This window comes from Myodes glareolus, chromosome 13 (assembly GCF_982192425.1).
Source record: "Myodes glareolus chromosome 13, mMyoGla1.1, whole genome shotgun sequence".
NCBI classification, from domain to species: domain Eukaryota; kingdom Metazoa; phylum Chordata; class Mammalia; order Rodentia; family Cricetidae; genus Myodes; species Myodes glareolus.
Genome location: NC_142038.1, coordinates 13606392 through 13626549, shown reverse-complemented (window position 1 = coordinate 13626549; position 20158 = coordinate 13606392). Strand labels below are relative to the sequence as shown.

At 43.4% G+C, this 20158-nt stretch overlaps 2 protein-coding genes and 3 non-coding genes across 7 annotated transcripts; all 5 read left to right on the top strand.

Moving 5' to 3' along the window:
- Window positions 1–905: 905 nt before the first annotated feature.
- On the top strand, window positions 906–4186 carry Rpl17 (ribosomal protein L17). The gene is made up of 7 exons (XM_048419267.3): window positions 906–1020; window positions 1508–1560; window positions 1659–1699; window positions 2014–2148; window positions 2359–2457; window positions 3030–3221; window positions 3693–4186. The coding sequence occupies exons 2-7, from the start codon at window positions 1521–1523 to the stop codon at window positions 3738–3740; spliced, it is 555 nt and encodes a 184-aa protein (XP_048275224.1). The 5' UTR covers window positions 906–1020; window positions 1508–1520; the 3' UTR covers window positions 3741–4186.
- Window positions 1371–1436, top strand: LOC125390675 (small nucleolar RNA SNORD58). The gene has a single exon (XR_007228846.1). It is a non-coding gene; the product is annotated as a small nucleolar RNA SNORD58 (small nucleolar RNA).
- Window positions 1764–1828, top strand: LOC125390673 (small nucleolar RNA SNORD58). The gene has a single exon (XR_007228844.1). It is a non-coding gene; the product is annotated as a small nucleolar RNA SNORD58 (small nucleolar RNA).
- LOC125390674 (small nucleolar RNA SNORD58) lies at window positions 2210–2274 on the top strand. The gene has a single exon (XR_007228845.2). It is a non-coding gene; the product is annotated as a small nucleolar RNA SNORD58 (small nucleolar RNA).
- A 1575-nt stretch (window positions 4187–5761) lies between the features above and the next one.
- Window positions 5762–11539, top strand: C13H18orf32 (chromosome 13 C18orf32 homolog). Of its 3 annotated transcripts, XM_048419271.3 has the most exons (4): window positions 5762–5986; window positions 7935–8124; window positions 10115–10302; window positions 10937–11539. In XM_048419271.3, the coding sequence occupies exons 3-4, from the start codon at window positions 10138–10140 to the stop codon at window positions 10997–10999; spliced, it is 228 nt and encodes a 75-aa protein (XP_048275228.2). In that variant the 5' UTR covers window positions 5762–5986; window positions 7935–8124; window positions 10115–10137; the 3' UTR covers window positions 11000–11539. The 3 variants fall into 3 exon arrangements, with proteins under 3 accessions (XP_048275228.2, XP_048275227.2, XP_048275226.2); XM_048419270.3 differs by lacking the exon at window positions 7935–8124 and having other exon boundaries at window positions 10112–10302; XM_048419269.3 differs by lacking the exon at window positions 7935–8124 and having other exon boundaries at window positions 5765–5986.
- The last annotated feature ends 8619 nt before the right edge of the window (window positions 11540–20158 follow it).

The following is a 20158-nucleotide window of genomic DNA, read 5'->3' as shown; positions in this document are numbered from 1 at the left end:
CTTCCCCCCCCAAAAAAAAAGTTTTAGATTTATTTATTTTATGTGTATGAGTGTTTTGCCTGAAAATCAAGGGTGTGCCTGGTGCCTACCGAGGTCAGAATCTAATGACATCTAATGGCATCTAATTCCTCGGACCTGGAGTTACACCTGTGTGCTACCTTGTGGGTGCTGATAGCCAAACCCTGGTCCTATTGAAGAGCAATAAATGCTATCAAGTGCTGAGCCATCTCTGGCCCTGCTTCCACCTGGCAAATGCTGGGATTTTTTTAAATTATTTTTTTAATTTTTAAATAGCTTATTTAATTTTATGTGCATTGGTGTGGAGTTACAGACAATTGTGACTGGTCATGTGGGTTCTGGGAATTGAACCTGGGTCCTCTGGAAGAGCAGTCAGTGCTCTTAACCGCTGAGCCATCTCTTCAGCCCCTTTGTTTTTCATTTTTAAGACAGGGTCGTATTATGTAGCCTTGGCTGGCCTCAAACTTGGTGAGATTATTGCCTCTACCTTCCGAATACTGGAATTAAAAGCTAGCTTAGCCATACCTGGCTCGGGTCTTTCTAACCATCCAATTATAAAGCCTTTCAGAGGGTGCAAGTTGACAAAGTCAAATCGAACAACTAAAATAGCTAGATTTCTAGTTCATTCTCATTAATTTATGTCCTATGCTTCAGGAATGTTTTTATTCACTGGTACTTAAAAGCCATAAATATTATTTTTGGAATTTAAAAAAAGAGAGAATTTTGAGACAGTCTCTAAAGTTGCATTTCTTTTCTGACTTTCCCAAAACATCACACGTCCCCTTTCCTCTCAGCCCGCCCTCTCCCCGGATCTCGTGCCTGCGCCGGAAGTCTCGCGAGAGGTCGAGGTCTCATGAATTCTCCCAGTAGCCCTTTCACTTCCTCTTCCTGTAAGCGGCCAGAGGTGAGCGTTACTCTGCATCGGGCTCTCGGGGCGAATCCTCCGTCATCGCCGCCGTCGGGGCCTCGGGGGAACCGGCATTGCGGCCCCAGGGCTCTGAGGTACCAGGACAATGGGTCCTCGCCACAGGCGGCCGCTCTCCGTGCGGAGGGGCTCGGCGGCGCACCCGACCCGGGCTTCGGCAGGCCGCGGAGCAGCGTGCGGGGCTGGCGTGGGGTGAGGGCGCCCGAGGCTGGGCCTGGCCCCCACAGTGAGTGCAGGCCTAGTGGAGGCCCCATTCATCTGAGGTCAGGGCTGTACCCTGGGCGGCTCGTGGCGTGGGTGCGTGGGGAGGTCGCGAGGTCGGGGCGAGGGAGGAGCCGGTCTGTGGGTGATGTTGCACGGCCTCGGGCCGCCAATTTCTTTAAAGCTGCCGGTGGAGTCTGGCGATAAACCGGCAAGGAGAAGATGGCTGCGGTGATGTCATTTCTTAGGACACCTTTGGATTGACCGTGAAAATAATTCTTCTCTGAGCAGCCGTTGGCAGTATCTATGGACTCAGGGTTTAGAGGTGTTGGTTACTGGCTGACGGCAATGTTCTGTTCCCAGGTGACCCGTGAAGATGGTTCGCTACTCTCTTGACCCGGAAAACCCTACAAAATGTAAGTTCCAACACGACGTTGTCGATTGTTTTTTTGAGTTTTTGGTGTGTGCCTAATGCAGCAGAGATGAACTTTTTTACTTTTGCTTTTTTTTGTAGCATGCAAATCGAGAGGATCTAACCTTCGGGTTCACTTTAAGGTAAGGAAGCCCCAAGATCCTTATATAGAATTGTGATTTGCTCCTGCGTGTCTTTACAAGGTCGCTGCAGTGATGACGTTCTTAGGACACCTTTGGATTTACCATGAAAACAAACACATTCTGAGCAGCCTCCTTTTTTATGAGTTGGTAGTTGGGGTGTGAATACTTGAGGAAAACTTGCAAATATTGTGGGATACAGGACTGATTATGGGGTAATGGATCTTAGATAATTTACTGTGATTTTTGTCCCCCAGTTCTCAAAATTTCAGTGGATCGACGATATTAACCAAAATTTTCTGGCTTCTATTAATTAGAACACCCGTGAAACGGCCCAGGCCATCAAGGGTATGCATATCCGAAAAGCCACCAAGTATCTGAAAGATGTCACTTTGAAGAAGCAGTGTGTGCCATTCCGACGGTACAATGGTGGAGTCGGTAGGTGCGCCCAGGTGAGAAATGGACTTAATGGTGGAGGTTGAGGAAGGGCTGAAGTCTCCTTTACTGATCTGGTTGCTGTGATGACAATCTTAGGACACCTTTGGATTAACCGTGAAATGAAACATGTTCTGAGCAGCCTTGGTGTTGGCTGAGCTTTCTTAACTGGGTCCGATGCTAGCTTAACAAGGAAAATAATAAGCTGATTCTTTTTTTTTTTTCAGGCCAAACAGTGGGGCTGGACACAGGGTCGTTGGCCAAAAAAGAGTGCGGAATTTTTGTTGCACATGCTAAAAAATGCAGAGAGCAATGCTGAACTGAAGGTAACTGGGTCCTTGCCATCCTGTGTGTGTCTTGTGCGGTTACTCAGTATCCTATTCAGTAATTGTCACATAGTGGGAATGGATGTACATGTCTTTTTTTCTTTTTGGGACGGGCGGGGGAGCCTAAACACAGCTTTTGTCTTGCACCTCCCTTGTGACAGAAGGGTGCTCAGAAGCACGGTGAGAATGTAGTAAGAAAATGTTATGTGCTTGGTGTTTCAGGTATCTAGAGGTGGAATATAGCCATTACTTTTGCATTTGAAAATTTGATTTTTGTAGTGAGGCTGTATAACTTTAAAAATAAAAAAATAGTTTGTACTGTAAGAGGACAGAAGGCTACATACTATCTAGTGTAGCAACCATCTCTTTGCTCTAAATACTTTGGTGTATCAGATGGTGTTGCCTTCCACAGATGATGGGCTGAGAGGAGCCTACCTAAAACACAGTGTGGCACTGCACTCAGGCATCCAAATGGGGGGCAAAATGATCAAAGGCATCCATCCCAGTTAGAGGTGAGAAGCTTTTTTTCAAAGCAGATGTTAGTCTGATTTTTTTTTCCGCTCTCCTTCCAGGGTTTAGATGTAGACTCTCTGGTCATTGAGCACATCCAGGTGAACAAAGCCCCTAAGATGCGCCGAAGAACTTACAGAGCTCATGGCCGGATTAACCCATACATGAGCTCTCCCTGCCACATTGAGATGATCCTCACTGAAAAGGAACAGATTGTTCCAAAGCCAGAAGAGGAGGTTGCACAGAAGAAAAAGGTGAGCCATTCAGTTTTATTTTTAGATAATACTAAAAAAGACACGGGCACCTTTGTAATGACCATGAAAGGAGCCTATTCTTACCAGCCATCTTACCACATATTATGTGGCTTTTCTGGCAGTTACCTGTAGTCACACTAGATTTGATTAGCTATTGCACTAGACTACTTCCTCTTTACAGCTAAATAATTTGACTTTTGACTCTTAAGTGTTGCCATTTATCCCTAATCCTCTAACAGTGCTTCTTAACCTTCCTAATGCTGTGACTCTTCAATAGTCTTCATGTTGTGCTGACCCCAACCATAGAGTTGTGTTTTGTTTTTTCCTGATGGGCTTAAAAGAGGGAGTAAACAGAGCCGCCTACTGATGTTCACCAGTTGAGCTTTTCCTACCTTTCCTGAGGTGTGAATTTGAGTCCTTTTAAAAATTAATGCTAATTGAAAAAAATGATCCTTTTCATTGTCTTTTCAGATATCCCAGAAGAAACTGAAGAAACAAAAACTTCTGGCACGGGAATAAATTCAACATGAAATAAATGCAGATAAAAGTAAAGGTCTTCTGGTCATTTATATATGTATTGTTGCAGAGTGCCTGTTATTCAACCCTGCAAGATAAACCTTGTTGGGAGGGGTTTATTAAAGTGATCAAGCAATGAAACAAACTGTTGGAAAACAAGTAGGCCATAGGAAAATGACTAGTTTGGTTTAGCATTTACTGGAGAGCTTCCCTTGGAAGACTATTGTACAAGATCTTAGGTGTATAATCTGCCTTCAGGGGAAAGGACATCTTTACAATTGATCCTAGTTGAGCTACAATATTATCCTTAGAATGCTTAGGTTGTTAGAAAGGGCAATACCCAAATATTAAGCTATAAAAGTATGTGGATTTTAGAAAATATTTAGGTTACATGTGTACTGCCCATTTAAGACACAATTAAAGTCTTAACTGATTTGGGACGGACCATATCATTAAGTGTTTTTTCTGTCGCGCACATAAAGATAAGCTGTTTTCAATGCCTTTGACTGGCCTCTGAGAACAGCACAAACAGGTGTGTATTTTAAGGCTAGAGAGAAGAGTCAGCAGTTATGACTGTATACTGTTCCTGCAAAGGATCCAATGACCTTACTCAAGCTCCAGGGCCTCTGTTAACCCTCTTACTGACTCCTTGGGAAGCCATACAATACAAACACATGGAAAACTTAAAAAACTTGAGATTTTTAAAGAGGCTTTACAGGGTGTTCAGTGTATCCAGTTTTGACCTTCCAAGTAGCCTGGGCTTAAATCTGTTATAATACAAACTGCCAAGGCATGCGTTTGCTTAGAAGGTTGTAAGGTACTGGCTGCCTATCAGTGCTACACCCCTAAGGTATTTCCTGTATTCATTTACCTGTTGACTTAAAAAGTCAACTTAGTGTGGTGCCCTTTGCCATTATTTTTGAAAGCATTTTTTCAGGGTTGCGACTTGCCTAAAGAACTGGACTGGAGGGATGATTAAGGTGGAACCACGAAGCCTGACCACCTGAGTTGATACCCAGGGCCTACATAGTGGAGGAAGAAACGTCCCTAGTTTTGCAGCACATGAAATAAGTTTTTTTTTTTAATATGTATACAGTATTCTGTGTGTGTGTGCCGGAAGGCCAGAAGAGGGCACCAGACCTCATTGCAGATGGCTGTGAGCCACCATGTGGTTGCTGGGAATTGAACTCAGGACCTCTGGAAGAGCAGTCAGTGCTCTTAACCTCAGAGCCATCTCTCCAGCCCCTTTTGTTTTTTTATTTTGTTGACCATCAAGCTTGTTTTCCGGCAACGATGGTGTTTTCCTGTAAACCTCTTAATGTACGAGGTTTGGTTTTTTTTCTTGGGTATATCCCCAAGTTGTGGGTCCGACATTGCCAAACGGTTTCTGTTACCCTGGCTGTCCTAGATCTCCCTCTGTAGACCAGGCTGGCTTCAAAATCATAAATCCTCCTTACCTCTGCCTAACGGAGACTTAAGTATTTCAGCCAGCAATGTAGTGTGTAAGAGTTCCAAATCCAGTCATATCAACACTAATCTGCAATAGTGTCTCAGTGCATGTAAAATGGTTAGCAGCTCAGGGGTTGAGTGCTATAAACAACCCAATCCAGTTTTTAGTGTGCTCTACATTTACCCCCTCTAGTGAAGGTCTGTAAATCGCCAGGCGTGTACAAAACCTCATCGTCTAGGGTGACAGGAACATGGGAGTCATGATTTCAAGACCCGTATTTCATGTGTGAAAACCAAAAGAATGGTAGCAAATGTGAGCCTGAGAACATTTGTGCCATAGCCCTCTGTCGAGCCCTCTGCAGCCCAGGGGAGATTTCCTGGGTCAGAAGCAAGTCAGATGCCTGGGAAATAAGGTCCTGGCCATAGAGTCACCTTTCACTATCCCGGAGGCACAAGACTGTGGCGCGACTCCGGACAGGCGGCGAGCTCTGTGCACGTCACTGTTAACGTTGTGCGCGTCCTCTGTCTGACGCATCCGCCTTTGTCAGCTTCTCGACGTATCATTGGCTGTTAGCAGCCTAGCCTCCCGGAAGTGCGGACATTGCCCTGGGCGTCTTGGTGGTGGTGGTGAGATTTTGGTGGGGTTGGAGCTCTCTCGCCCGGTCTCTGTCAGTGTACCGGTAGCTTGCCCTCGCCTCACATCTCGGCCCGGTCCTCGTCCATCGACCTCGGTGTCCCTTCCTTCCTTCCTTCCTTCCTTCCTTCCCTGGCGGTTTGATTCTCATCCTTGGATCCGCACGGTGAGAGCCTCTTCTCTCTGAGCCTCTGGCCCCTTTGCCTCCCTACTTTTTGATCGTTGTCTGTGGTTTCCCTTGTTCCTCTCCGTTCCATCAAGGGAAGCGACTTCACGGCTCTACTTAGGCTGTTCTGGTAGATCCCTAGCCCTTTCCTCTGTCACTTCCATTGTCCTCTTAGACTAAGTTGAGTGAAAGATTCCGTTTTGCTCTCTTTGATGGCTTGGGTAGTAGTTAAAATAGCACCCTACCATGCCGTCTTCTAGACATTTACACCGCAGTTTCTACAGTGTGGAATAAAACATCTATCAAAAACAATTTAAGTTACTAGGATTAAGAGACAATACTTTTAGCTTTGTACTTAAAGAGCTCCAAAAAGTTTTGAAAAAACCATAATATGGAAGTCGGGAGTGGTTAGTGCATACTTTTCATCACCGGTGAAAGGCCGGCAGAGGCCGGTAGATCTCTTTAAGTTCAAGGCCAGCCAAGGCTACATTTTGGGACCTTGTCTAATAAGTAATAGTGTGGTGTAGTTACTGGCATGGTTTCTTGGGGTTTTATTTAGAGCATAATGTGTAGGAATATTTAAACCAGCTACAGATAGAACTCAAAAAATATGAATGACAAAGTTGAATGATAGGAAAGACCTGAAGAGGAGTTGTAAAATTCTCAAATAATTTTTTTAAATTGGGGAAAAGGTAAAAAATGATTTTTAAGTATGACTTAAAACTCATATACATATCTCCCCTTCATCCTCCCAAGGAATGGAATTAAAGACATGAGCCACCATTCCTGGCAGGAATTCTGATTGTGCACAGGGTCCGGCTTTTGTGAGTGCTCTTCCACCAGTATGTATCCCCTGCCCCTGACTTTAAACTTTTGTTTTTCATTTTGAGATAGGATCTTCCTAAATTGTTCGCATAGGCCTTGAACTTGGTGTGTAGCCCGGGCCGATTTATGCAGCTCTTTTCATGAGCCTCCCAAATAGCTGGGATCACAAGCCTGGCTGGCCTCTTTGTTTGGTTTTGTGACATTTGTTTTATACTACAGTCACACTGTCCGATGCATACCACGTTCTTGTAAGCAGGGTGCTGTCATCGACTTCATTTTCCTCATGAGGGGATTAAGACACAGATTCAGTAATTTTTGCAAGGAACACCTTTTAGAAAGTGATGCAGGTCTCCTATCAAGGCGCTTCCCCAGGAAGTCTGTGAGTGCTGTGCTGAGGTACCTTTAAAGACTTCAGGACCTAGAGCCAGCTTCTCGACCTGTGCGACGCCAGCTCAGATCCTAAACACCTGGGGCCAGAAGTCAGATTCCTGGAAAGATGCTGCAGGAGACTCTCTGCTCGCTGACTGTTTCAGAGTACAGAGTGCAGAGGGCCGAGCACAGTTGTTCTCAACCTTCCTGATTCAGGTCCTCTTGTTGTGACCCTAACCATAACATTATCTTGTTGCTACTTCATAACCAATTTTGATACTGTTAGGAATCATAATGTAAATATCTGATATGCAGGATATCTGAGATGCAACACCTGTGAAAGGGCCTCTGTGACCCATAGGTTAAGAACCGTGGGTCTAGCAGGAGCCAGGCAAGTGAACTACACCCCCAGCTTAATGGCTGATTTGATTTTTTTTTTTTAAATCAGAGTGTGTTCTTGAAATTTTTAGAGATCACTTTGATAAATTCTAAAGTTATTTTGACTAGAATTGACTGAGTCCTTTATAAAATAGCTAGTTGTTCCTTGATGTAAATTTATACTTAGAGTTTTTGCTGGTAATTCATTTCAGAATCGCATTCAAAAGAATCATAACACTGTTTAGCTGCAGTGTGAGCACTTTAAAGTGTGCTTCTGGTGCTGAGTCATCTGACAATCAGTGTTCCTTCCCTGATAATATTGTGAAAATCAGAAAAGTTAACGTTACTGAGTATTGGTCTGAAACTTCTTTATAAGGTCCTTGTGCGCTTAGTTTAAATACTAACCTGGAAGAACCTGGAATTACCTGAGAAGAGTTTGAATGAGTGCTGATCAAGATCCACTTGGCCTGTGAGCATGTCTGTGATTATTTCGATTGTTAAAGGATGTAGGAAGACCTCGTCCATTGCGGGCATCAAAACTCCTTAGGCAGGAGATCCTCAACAGGGTAAGAGGAGAAACCCAGGAGCAGAGTGAGCGAGCAAGGATCCTTGTGCTTTTTCCTCTCTGCCATTACAGGGTTTCTCTGTGTAGCCCCAGCTGTCCTGGAACTCTCACTGTAGACCAGCTGGCCTTGAACTCCCAGAGATCACCTGCCTCTGCCTCTGCACCCTAAGTGCTGGGATTAAAGGTGTGTGCCACCACCACCCGGTTTCTCTGCTCTTGATTGTAGATGCGATGTTTTCCCACAGCCGTGGACTAACTTGGACTGCAGTGACACAAACCGTCTCTTCCTAAGTTGCTTTTGTTGGGGTGTCTGTCACCGTAACAGAAATGAAATTAGAATAATCCTCTATCTTGAAATCCTCGTCCTGAGATTAATTTATTTTGGAGGTTTAAGAGATCTTTTGATTTTCTAGAACAAGTGTTGTCTCTTTTAAGACATAGTTGATTTTCAGAATCAGATTTGTCAATATGATTTTTAATTAGCAAGAACATTAAGAAGGACTGGCTGTGTAGGTGCATGCCTTTAATCCCTGAACTAGAGAGGCAGAGGAAGGCCTGGAACTAGAGTTCCAGTCAGCTAGGGCTACATGGTGAGAGATTCTGTCCAAAAAATAAAAAGAATATTAGAAGTATTAACTTTTAGAAATGAGCAATATACTTGCATGATAATACTTATCTTAGGGTTATTTTTGCTGTGATGAAACACCATCACAGCCAATATGCATAAAATAAATAAGTAAATCTTAAAACAGCAAAATAAATTAAAAATAAAAGAAAGTTGATCTATTTAATGGTGCCTGTTATTCAGCACTTAGGAGGCTTGGGCAAAAAGAGTACCAATTCCAGGACAGCCTGGACAGTCTCGAAAAAGGAAAAGCAGGTCTAGGTTTGTAAGTTGATGGCAGAGTTCTTTCTGTCATGCACAAGGCCCTGGCTTCCATGCCCAACAGTGGCCCCCACCCTTGAGGAGACTTAGAGAAGCTGATTTGGAAGCCTAAAGTTTGAGTTTTATTTAACAGAATTTGTCTTTACCGTTGTTCTGTTGGCTTATTGTTTTTGTTTTGTTTTTTTTTTTTTTTTTGACTCAGTTTCTCTATGCAGCATGGCTGTCCTGGAACAACTTGCTCTGTAGACCAGGCTAGCCTCAAACTCACGGAGATCTGCTCACCTCTTCCTGAGATTTAAGGCTTGTGCCACAACTACCTGGCCCATTAGCTTATTGTTAATTGTTGGTTCCTGATAAAATTCACACTGCGTGCACCCCATATTTGAGTATAAGTGATATTGTTTTCCTTTAGAAAAAAGCCAAGCAAAAGCAAATCACTTCTCATTATGTAGTCCTGACGACTGTCTTGGAAGTCTCTAGGTAAATCAGGCTGGCCTCCAGCTCGTAGGCATCAAATGCTGGAATTAAAGACAGGTACAACCATGTCTGGCTATATATATTTCATTATCATTATTTACTTTTTTTTTTTAATTTAATGTACGTGTGCATAGGAGAGGGAGCCACGCCACTGTGCTGTGTTGAGGTCAGGGGACAGCTTGCAGGAGTAGACATGCAGTACGTAGCACATACTGTCAGAATGCTTAAAAGTCCTTTTGTTGTGTTTTTATTTATCATGTGGGCATACCCATGCCATGGTGAGCCTGTGGAAGTTAGAGGTCAAAGTAACTGGAGTTAGTTCTGTCTTTCCCTGTATTGGTTCTGGGTATTCAGCTTAGGTTGTCGGGCCTGGAGGCAGGCACCTTTGTCCACCCAACTGTCCTTTTGTCATGAGATCTTTGAGGCAGCGACAGTGTTTGGAATTGGATGCTGGCATCCAGCTTGACTGTTCGTGTTTGTTCCTTTACCTGGCAGATAGCAGAATTTTGGTTTAGAAAGCTTTGCCTTTAGCATATAGTTTTGTCCATGCCCCACCCCTGTAGAGAGTACTTTCCATAAAGCCTTTCTGTCACTAATCTACAATGAGCTGGTTCTTCTCTGTCAGCAGTTTTGGAACTCAAGCCTGGGACAATGGTGTGCATTCCTTGTATCGTCATTCCAGTTCTGCTCTGGATCTTCAAAAAATTCCTGGAGCCGTACATCTACCCTCTGGTTTCCCCCGTCATCAGCCGTATATGGCCTAAAAAGGCTGTACAAGAATCCAATGCTAAAAATATAGGCAAAGTAGACTGCCAGGTAAGACCCTTCAAATGCCTGAGGAAAGGCGGGTGAAAGGGTGCACCTGGGTAACCCTCTAAAAAGGCTGTACAAGAATCCAATGGTAAAAATATAGGCAAAGTAGACTGCCAGGTAAGACCCTTCAAATGTCTGAGGAAAGGCGGGTGAAAGGGTGCACCTGGGTAACCCTTGATTTTCGGAAGAGTGAGCTGCTAGAACTGGTACCTTTAATTTGTCTCAATTATTTAGTAATTTTAGTAATCAGAAGACTTTAGACCAGACTTCTGAGTAACGTGTTTGTCCTTTTGCCTATGGCTTTGGTTGAGGAGCTTACTTTCCCCCTCCTGATGTGGGGATTGAACCGGGACCAGGAACCTGCCAGATCAGCGCTCTACCACTGAGCTACATACCCGGGCCCAGTGTGAAGGTTGTTTAGAAAGGGACTATTTAGACCGCTCCTGTCTTCAGCATTGGTGCCTGTTAAATTGGCTTTGTTTAGCTGTGTTAATTTAATTAACCAGTGTGATTCTGAAAGCAAAATCATTTCATTCTGAAGTTTGTCTGTTTTTACAAACAATGTCTCTTAAAATCAGTTCCTTTTCCTTTTAATAATTCTTATTTTCTTTTCTCTTTTTTTTTTCCGTCATTTTAGGGTGCAGATATCAATGGATTACCCAAAAAAGGAGCAACAGAGGTCTCTAAGAAGAAAAACTAGTGTGGCTTTCCTGTAGCCCTCAGCTGTTTTCAAATGGACCCGATAATATGAAGCACCTTCTTTGTCTCTTGACTTTTTTCTCTGAGACCAGGATTATAGATAAGCAGTTTAGCTATCTGCCTGATACTGATCAGGAAGAACATGGTATTTATATTTAAAGTATAAGTAGTTATATTTAATGACCCCACCCTGAGTTTCTTGTTGATTAAAGTAGCTTTCATTTCTACTAATAAGGATAAATAGAAGATTTGTGTGAGCAGACACTCACAACCTGCAGTCCTTGGGCCTTTACATTCTTTCGCTTCCTGTGGGCTCTCATCTAGTACAGTGGATGGAATGAGGTGTGAAAGATCAAATTACTGATAATCACAGCTGAGAGCTGAGACTTAGGAGTAGTTATTGCGCTAAGGAACCTGAAAAAGAAGGAACTAGGGGAACTTCTTTGAAAAATGTACCATCAACATCAGTGTCAATCACATAAACTCTGATTCTGCTGTACTTCTCATCCTGCAGGTGCATTAAACATTCATTTTAACTTGTTCTTTGCTTCTTTTTGTCTTTTCGTATTTGAAGGTAATGTTTTAAAAAGATCGGGCTAACAAAGCGAGTCTTAGAACTGTGATGGCGTCTAGACAGCGGTGAAGCAGCAGTCAGCATTACACAATGAGTTCATTACCTAGGAAGGGCTTGACCAGCCTGGTTTTGCCTAAAGCAGCCAGGGGTCTTGCTTGCCTGGTGCTTCTTTACTTCAATGATGACAGGATAAACCAGTCCTGTGCCTGATGCCTGTAGCTCCGAGGTCAAGCCTGGCCTTTGCTGCAGAATGAGTTTGCATCTAACTTAGCCAGATCGCAGTCCAGTTAAAAAAATGCAAAAACGGTTGGAGATATAGCCCAGTGGCACAGTGTTTGCTTAACCTGAGCCCTGGGTACAGTTCACAACGCTGGACGTCCCTCCACTCAAACTCTGTGTTGCAGAGGATGGCCTTGAACTTCTGGTCGGCCTGTCACCACCTCCCAAGTGCTAGGGATACCGGTGTGTACTACCACACCTGCTCCCCACCCTCCTTTGTTCTTTGGAGATAGCTGTTTGGTCTGGGAGTCATGGTCCTAGCTTAGCCTCCCAAGTGCTTAAAGTGCAGGCCTCAACCTCCATTCCTGGTTTAAAATGCTTGTGTTGAGTGTGTACATCATTGTTTTTATTATACATCGGGGTTTTTTTTGGGGGGGGGGTGCTTCGAAGCAAGGTCTTTATTTGTAGTGTAGCCCTAGCTGCCCTGGAGCTCAGTATGTAGATCAGGCTGGTCTCAAACTCACAGAGATCCTCCTGCCTCTGCCTCCCAAGTCCTAGGATTAAAGGTGTGCACCACCACCACCACACCCATCCTGCACATCATTTTTTTTTTAAGATTTATTTATTTATTGTGTATACAGCATTCCTTTCATGTACGCCTGCAGGCCAGAAGAGGGCACCAGATCTCATTATAGATGGCTGTGAGCCACCATGTGGATGCTGGGAATTGAACTCAGGACCTCTGGAAGAGCAGTCAGTGCTCTTAACCATTGAGCCATCTCTCCAGCCCCCTGCACATCATTTTTAAATTAATTTCTTTTGAAGTGGTCTTGGATAGTTCAAGCTGGCCTCTGTAGTCAAAGATGACCTTGAACCTCTGTGCCTTCTGCAACGCGCAGATGCCGCTATCACATGTGTGTGCCATCATAGCCAGCTCACAAAACCTTGAAGTAGAATAATTTTTTTTATTTTTATGTGTGTGTTTTTCCTGTGCACACGTATGTGCACTTTCTATGTGCCTATGAATGTTTGTGAGTCACCACGTGGGTGCTAGGAATTGAACCCAAATACTATCGCTGCTAATTTTTTAGTTATAAACTTTAGACTGACTTCCTTGTGTTTGAGATCTGAGTGTATTTTATGTGAGTGGGTGTTCTGTCTACCTGTATGCCTGACCAGATGAGTCTTGGTGTCAGAAGAGCCCAGAAGAGGGTGATGGATCCCCTAGATCTGGAGTTACAGTTGTGAGCTGACATGTGGATGCTGAGAATTTAACCTGGGTCCCCTGGAAGAGGACTAGTTAGCCACTAAGCCATCTCTCCAGCTTCTAGCTGTTTTATACTTACATATTCTCCCAAAGTTTTATGGGGGGACGGGTTGATGCTAGAGATTAAACCCTGGACCTCAGGCATAAGCATGCTGAGTACATGTTCTACTACACTTCATGAGTTTCCAACTTCCAATGTCTTTTTTTGGGGGGGGGAGTGCGTGATCTTGAAATTTTTTTTCTCTTCAAAATTATTTTTTTTATTAATTTATAAGAGTTTCCACTTCCGCCCCTCCTCCCAATACCCTCCCACTCCCCCCACTCCCTCTCCTCCTCCCTCTCCAGCCCTAAGAGCAGTCAGGGTTTCCTGCCCTGTGGGAAGTTCAAGTTCCTCTCCTCTCCCTTCAGGTCTAGGAAGGTGAGCATCCAAACAGACTAGGGTCCCAAAAAGCCAGTACATGCAGAGGAAACAAGTCCCAGTGCCATTATCAATGGCTTCTCAAACAGTCCCCGTGCCAGCCACATTCAGAGAATCTGGTTTAAGCACATGCTCGTTCAGTCCCAGTCCAGCTGGCTTTGGTGAGCTCTCATTAGATCAGTCCCCTTGTATCAGTGGGTGAACACACTCCTCACGGTCCTGCCTTCCTTGTTCATGTTTACCCTCCTTCTTTCTGCTCCTCATTTGGACATTGGGGGCTTAGTCCAGTGCTCCAATGTGGGTCTCTGTCTCAATCTCCATCCATCGTCGGATGAAGATTCCCTCTGATCCTGCCTTCCTTGCTCATGTTCTCCCTCCTTCTGCTTCTCATTTGGACCTAGGAAGTTAAGTCCAGTGTTCCAATGTGGGTCTCTGTCTCTATCTCCATCCATCACCAGATGAAGGTTCTATGGCGATATGCAAAATATTCATCAGTATGGTTATGGGCCAATGCCAGTTCAGGCACCCTCTCCTCTGCTATCCAGGGAACAATCTGGGGGATCTCTCCTTGGCCCTGGGAACCCCTCTAGAATCAAGTCTCTTGTAAACCCTAAAATGGCTCCCTTAGTTGAGATTTATACTTCCCTGCTCCCATATCCATCCTTCCTCCCTCCCCCGCATCCCAATCCCCCGCTTTCCCCAATCCTCCCCCTCTCCCCTCTCCCTAACCATCTCCCCTTCCATTCCCCCCCCCACCGTGCACCCAAGGTTGCCTGACACTCTTGTCTACTTCCAATATCCAGGAGGATAACTATATGATTTTCTTCAGGTTCATCTTATTTAGCTTCTCTAGGATCACGAATAATAGGCTCAAAAACCTTTAATTATGGCTAGAATCCATTTATGAGTGAGTACATACCATATTCCTCTTTTTGGGTCTGGGTTACCTCACTCAGTAAAGCATTTTCTATTTCCATCCATTTGCATGCAAAATTCAAGATGTCATTGTTTTTTACTGCTGAGTAAAACTCTAATGTATATATGTTCCACACCTTCTTTAACCATTCTTCTATTGAGGGGCACCTAGGTTGTTTCCAGGTTCTGGCTATTACAAATAGTGCTGCTATGAACATAGTTGAACAAATGCTTTTGTGGTATGATAGGGCATCTCTTGGGTATATACCCAAGAGTGGAATTGCTGGGTCTGAGGGAGGTTGACTCCCAGTTTCCTGAGAAACCACCACACTGATTTCCACAGTGGCTGCACCAGTTTGCATTCCCACCAATAATGGATGAGTGTTCCCCTCACTCCATATCCTCTCCAGCATAGGCTATCATTGGTGTTTTTGAGTTTAGCTAATCTGACCGGTATAAAATGGTATCTCATAGTTGTTTTGATTTGCATTTCCCTGATCGCTAAGGATGTTGAGCATGACCTTAAGTGTCTTTTGGGCATTCGAAGTTCTTCTGTTGAGAATTCTCTGTTCAGATCAGTACCCCCATTTTTTAATTGGGTTAATTAGAGTTTTAGTGTCTAGTTTCTTGAGTTCTTTGTATATTTTGGAGATCAGACCTTTGTCTGATGAGGGGTTGGTGAAGATCTTCTCCCAGTCGGAAGGTAGCCTTTTTGTCTTACTGACAGTGTCCTTTGCTTTTTTTTTTCTTTTTTCTTTTTTTTTGAAATGGGGTTAGTCCTAGCTGGCCTGGAACTTGTTATATGGACCAGGCTGGTATCACACTCACTGATCCGCATGCTTCGTCCTCCTGAAGTACTGAAATTAAAAGGCCTACACCACGATGTCTGGTTTCCAATGCAGTTCGATAACCTACTCATGAAAGTATTGGTGGGCTTGCTGGATGCGTTCTATCTGCCCTCCAGATCTCTGCTCCTTCATTTGCTTGTCTGCCCGAGAAAGTTGTATGAATTCCATGAGCCAGCTTCCAGCCCTTGGTTATGGAACTGTTCATGAAAACAATACCATCGGGGCTCAGCGGTTAAGAACACTTGGGCTAGAGAGATGGTTCAGTGGTTGGGAGCACTGGCTGTTCTTCCAGAGGACTTGGGTTCCCAGCACCATGGTAACTCACACCTGTGTAATTCCAGTTCTAGATGATCTGGCATCTTCACACAGACTTACAAGCAGGCAAAACACCAATGCATATAAAAAATAAAAATCTTAAAAAAAAAAACAAAAAAACACTTGTTGCTTTTGCAGAAGGCCTAAGTTTGGTTCCCAGCAGCACCCACATGGTGGCTCACAACCATCAGTAAGTCCAGTTCAACTGGACCTTCCTCCCTCTTCAGATCCCTTTGGCACCAAGAGATGCATGTGGTGTACATAAATACATACAAACATGTAAGCAAAGCACTTGTACACCTAAATCTAGAAAAAGGAAAACCAGTACCATCAATTTAGCATCTGTTATTATCAACTACATAAAGCCTGTAGTTCATGTTGCCGGCTTCTGGGACATTCATTTTGCCGAATAACATTGGCATCATCATTAAATAATTAAATCCTAATTAATACATGGCTGGAGAGATGTCTCAGCACTTAAGAGCATTGACTACTCTTCCAGAGACCTAGGTTCAATTCCTAGAACCTATATGGTGGCCCATAATCACGTGTAACTTCAGTTCTACGGGATCCGATACCCTTTTCCGGTCTTGAGCACCAGACATACAGGTGGTGCACAGATACACATGCAGGCAAAGCACCCATACACATAAAATAAAACTAAAGTTGAACTTTACGATAAAGCATGATCTAATGCGACTGAAATAAATCTTTACTTTGGCTCGAGGTCCCAAATAGCTACTCACTCCATGCCACATGCAGTTCGAGTTTTTCAAATCTTTACCGAGGGGGCTGGAGAGATGGCTCAGAGGTTAAGAGCATTGCCTGTTCTTCCAAAGGTCCTGAGTTCAATTCCCAGCAACCACATGGTGGCTCACAACCATCTGTAATGGGGTCTGGTGCCCTCTTCTGGCCTGCAGGCATACACACGGACAGAATATTGTATACATAATAAATAAATAAATAAATATTTTAAAAAAATGTTTACCGAGATGATTTGTTTGTAAAAAGTATTAGTGGCCGACTTATCTCTGGAAGACTTCCCCTCTAAACGTGTTGGAGGGGCATATACCATAACATATTGAAACCATAACATAGCTATTTTGAACTGTCCTCATGATCATGGCTATTATATGAGTTGATATAGCTTGATATTTAATTTTATGCGCATTAGGTGTGAGGGTGTCTGATCCCTAGAATTGGAGTTACAGACAGCTATGACTTGCCATGTATGTGGGTGCTGGAAATTGAACCCAGGTTCGCTGGAAGAGCAGCCAGTGCTCTTAACCTTTGATTCCATCTCTCCAGCCCACCAGCTGGATATTCTAAAATGATGCCCGGCTTGTAGTTGTTTGTTTGTTTTTGTTTCTGCCGTCCTCAGGATTGCACCTAGGACAATTGCACATTCTGGCCAAGCTAGGGCTATAGATATGTTTCATCAGACCCAACTGCCACTGCCTTTGAGCATTCCAGATTTCCTCTAAGTTGTTTTCACAGAGTATTGTGAAACAGCAAGGAACAGCAGGACAGCTGGGGACAATCTCCGTGTTGCTTGCACAGTAGAAAGTTAGAAGGCGCTAACTTTTGAGCAGGTGACATGTTTACAAGGCACACGAGAATAAGCAACGCTCTCGGGTCTTGTGATTGGGTTTTGTTTTTGTTTGTTTTCTTTCGTTGAGACAATCTTCTTTCTGGGTAGCCCTGGCCGTTTGTAGATCTGGCTGGCCTCGAACTCAGAGATCCCTCTGCCTCCTGGGTGCTGGGATTAAAGACTTGTTCCACCATGTCTAGTTAAGATACAGGGTCTTAAGTCACCTAAACTGACTTTGTAGCTAGCTGAGAATGACTTTGAACACCTAACTCTCCTTCCTCCAATTCCCAAGTGCTGGGGTTATGGGTGTTTGCCACTAGCCACAGTTGGCTTTGAGCTTTCAATTCTGCTACCTTTGCCTCCTAAAGAAAACTGATCTTGAAGATCAGTGGTTATCACAAAAGAAATTACGTGACTGTATCTAATAATAAACCATCAATGTGTATAAAGCAAATACTGAAAGAATTGGAACACAGATAAATGTTTCTGCAATAATAGCTAGAGATCCTGGTACTCTGTTTAGGTGCAGCTCAGTGGTGGAGTGTTTGCCCAGTGTGTACTGTTTTTGGTCTCCAGCACCACCAACCAACCAACCAATCAACCAACCAACAAAACCCACCATGTATCATGGATAGAAGAACCAGATAGGGCCAGAAGATTTGATCAACACAGTGAGTTACCTAACTATAACAGATACAACAAGAGTCTGGTCTTTTCTTTAAATGCATTCTCTGTTCAATATACAGGACTCAAATCACACATTAAACCTCAATAAATGAAAAAAAAAGATAGATATCATACAAAATACACTCTCTGACCAAAACAGGGTAAAGTTAGATGTTCTAACACAAGAAAGTAGAATGAACACTCACAAAAATCATAGCACAATATCTACTAGGTGGATGCAGCACACAGTTCCATGATTTCAAAATCAAGGAAGTTTGATGACAGGGAAGTATTTATTCCTAAATGGTTGCAGTGGTATTTAATATTACTTCTGGAATAACCTAGTGTCGGCTCAGAGTTTTGTTTTAATACCGGTGGGAATGTACCTTTATATCTGCAAATGCAAATTCCATTATGAAGATGTTGGTGAGGATTTGAATCTGCTAAGCTCAACTAGTTAATTTTCAAAATCTATTTGCTCAAAAAAGCCATTCCTTTGGGGCTGGAACTGAGCTGTTGTTTTCCTTCATGGTAACTGAGCACATCTTGAATGTGTGTAAAACCTACAGTTCCAGGAGTCCTTAAGCATCACAAGGTCAGGACCAATTCTAGAGTATAGTGCCAACAATTCTTGATTGTATGCTATCTTTGTCCACTTGGCTTGATTTAGAATCACCTAGAAGATTGAGGCATACCCCTGTGTGTCTCCTGAGGTGTTTCAGAAGAGGATTAACTGCCCTGGATTAACTGGAGAGGATTAACTGAATTCTTGGTCTGAATGTGGGTGGCTCCATTCCATGGATCAAAGGATCATATTATTATTTTTTTTTTCCTGAGAAAGTTTCTCTATGTAGCTCTGACTGTCCTCGAACTTGATTTGTAGACTAGGCTGGCCTCAAATTCAGAGTTCTGCCTGCCTCTATCTTCCATGTTCTGACATTAAAGATGTGCACCCCCCCCCCCAATCTGGGCATACAGTATAAAAGAGGAAAAGGAGAAAAGAAAGAGTGTTGGCACCCCTCTCTTTGCTTTTTGGCTGAAGAGGGAATTAGATATGAGCCACCATATCCTGAGTTTTTTTTCCTTTTTTTGTTGTTTGTTTATTTTTTTGAATTTTTTAAAGATTTATTTATTTATTATGTATGCAGCCTTCTGTCTGTCTGTATGCTTGCTGGCCAGAAGAGGGCACCAGATCTCATTACAGATGGCTGTGAGCCACCATGTGGTTGCTGGGAATTGAACTCAGGACCTCTGGAAGAGCAGTCAGTGCTCTTAACCTCTGAGTCATCTCTCCAGCCCCTGTTTGTTTATTTTTGAACAGTGTAACAGCCCTGGCTGTCCTGGAACTCACTTTGTAGACTAGGCTGACCTCGAACTCAGAGATCCTCCTGTCTCTGCCTCCTGAGTGCTGAGATTAAAAACATGTACCACCATGCCCAGCTTATTTTTCTTTTTATATGCCCCTCTCCCCTCTCTGTGTGTGATCTTTGTGTTTGAGTATATGATGTGCAAGCATACGTTTGTGTGTGTGAATGAGGTAAGTGCATGGTATGGTGTATATGTTGTGGGCCCAAGACTCCAAATCAACCTGACCAGACATAAAAGTTCCACCAAGGAAGATTTTTTTTTTTTTTAACCAGGCAGCAGTACAGAAACTGATCAATCAGGGATCACAGTACAGACTTGAACTGACTGTGTTCCAGAACATCCATTTTAACAAGTATTTAAGCACAAAACCCACAAACACCTGTGCCAAGTTACAGTTACAATTTTTCCACCAATCAGTATTCAAAGATTAGGGGCCTTTCCTATGTGTTCCATCATTGTCAACCCATACAAAATGTAAGCTTTTCAGTCCAACCAATCAGATTCATTTGTTCTTTTTGTTGTTAGGAACAGCTATAATGCTTTTTAGAGAACTAAAAGATACATAAAAGACTATTCTATTATTTAAGGAGAAGGTTAACAATCAGAAAGTCTCCAGCTGCCCTCAGGGCCTGGGAACTTGAACTTTGTTTCACCCTACAGGTAAAATGGAGTCTGAAGTCAAAATGGCAGTACTCAGGACAAGGTATTTTGCTAACATGTAGAGAGGTCAGATGATAACCTTGGAGTCTTTGCCTTCCATCTTGTTTGAGACAGGGTCTCTTGTTTGCCACTGTGTGTTTCATGTTAGCTAGTCCAGGTGCTTCTGTGGATCTTACATCTCCATCTTCCATCTCACACTAGGAGAGCTGGGGTTACACACAGCTTTACATGAGTTCTGGGGATTTCTACTGAGGTTGTCACACACTCTAGCACCTTATCCACCGAGCCATCTCCCCAGCCTTTTTTTTTTTTTAAATTT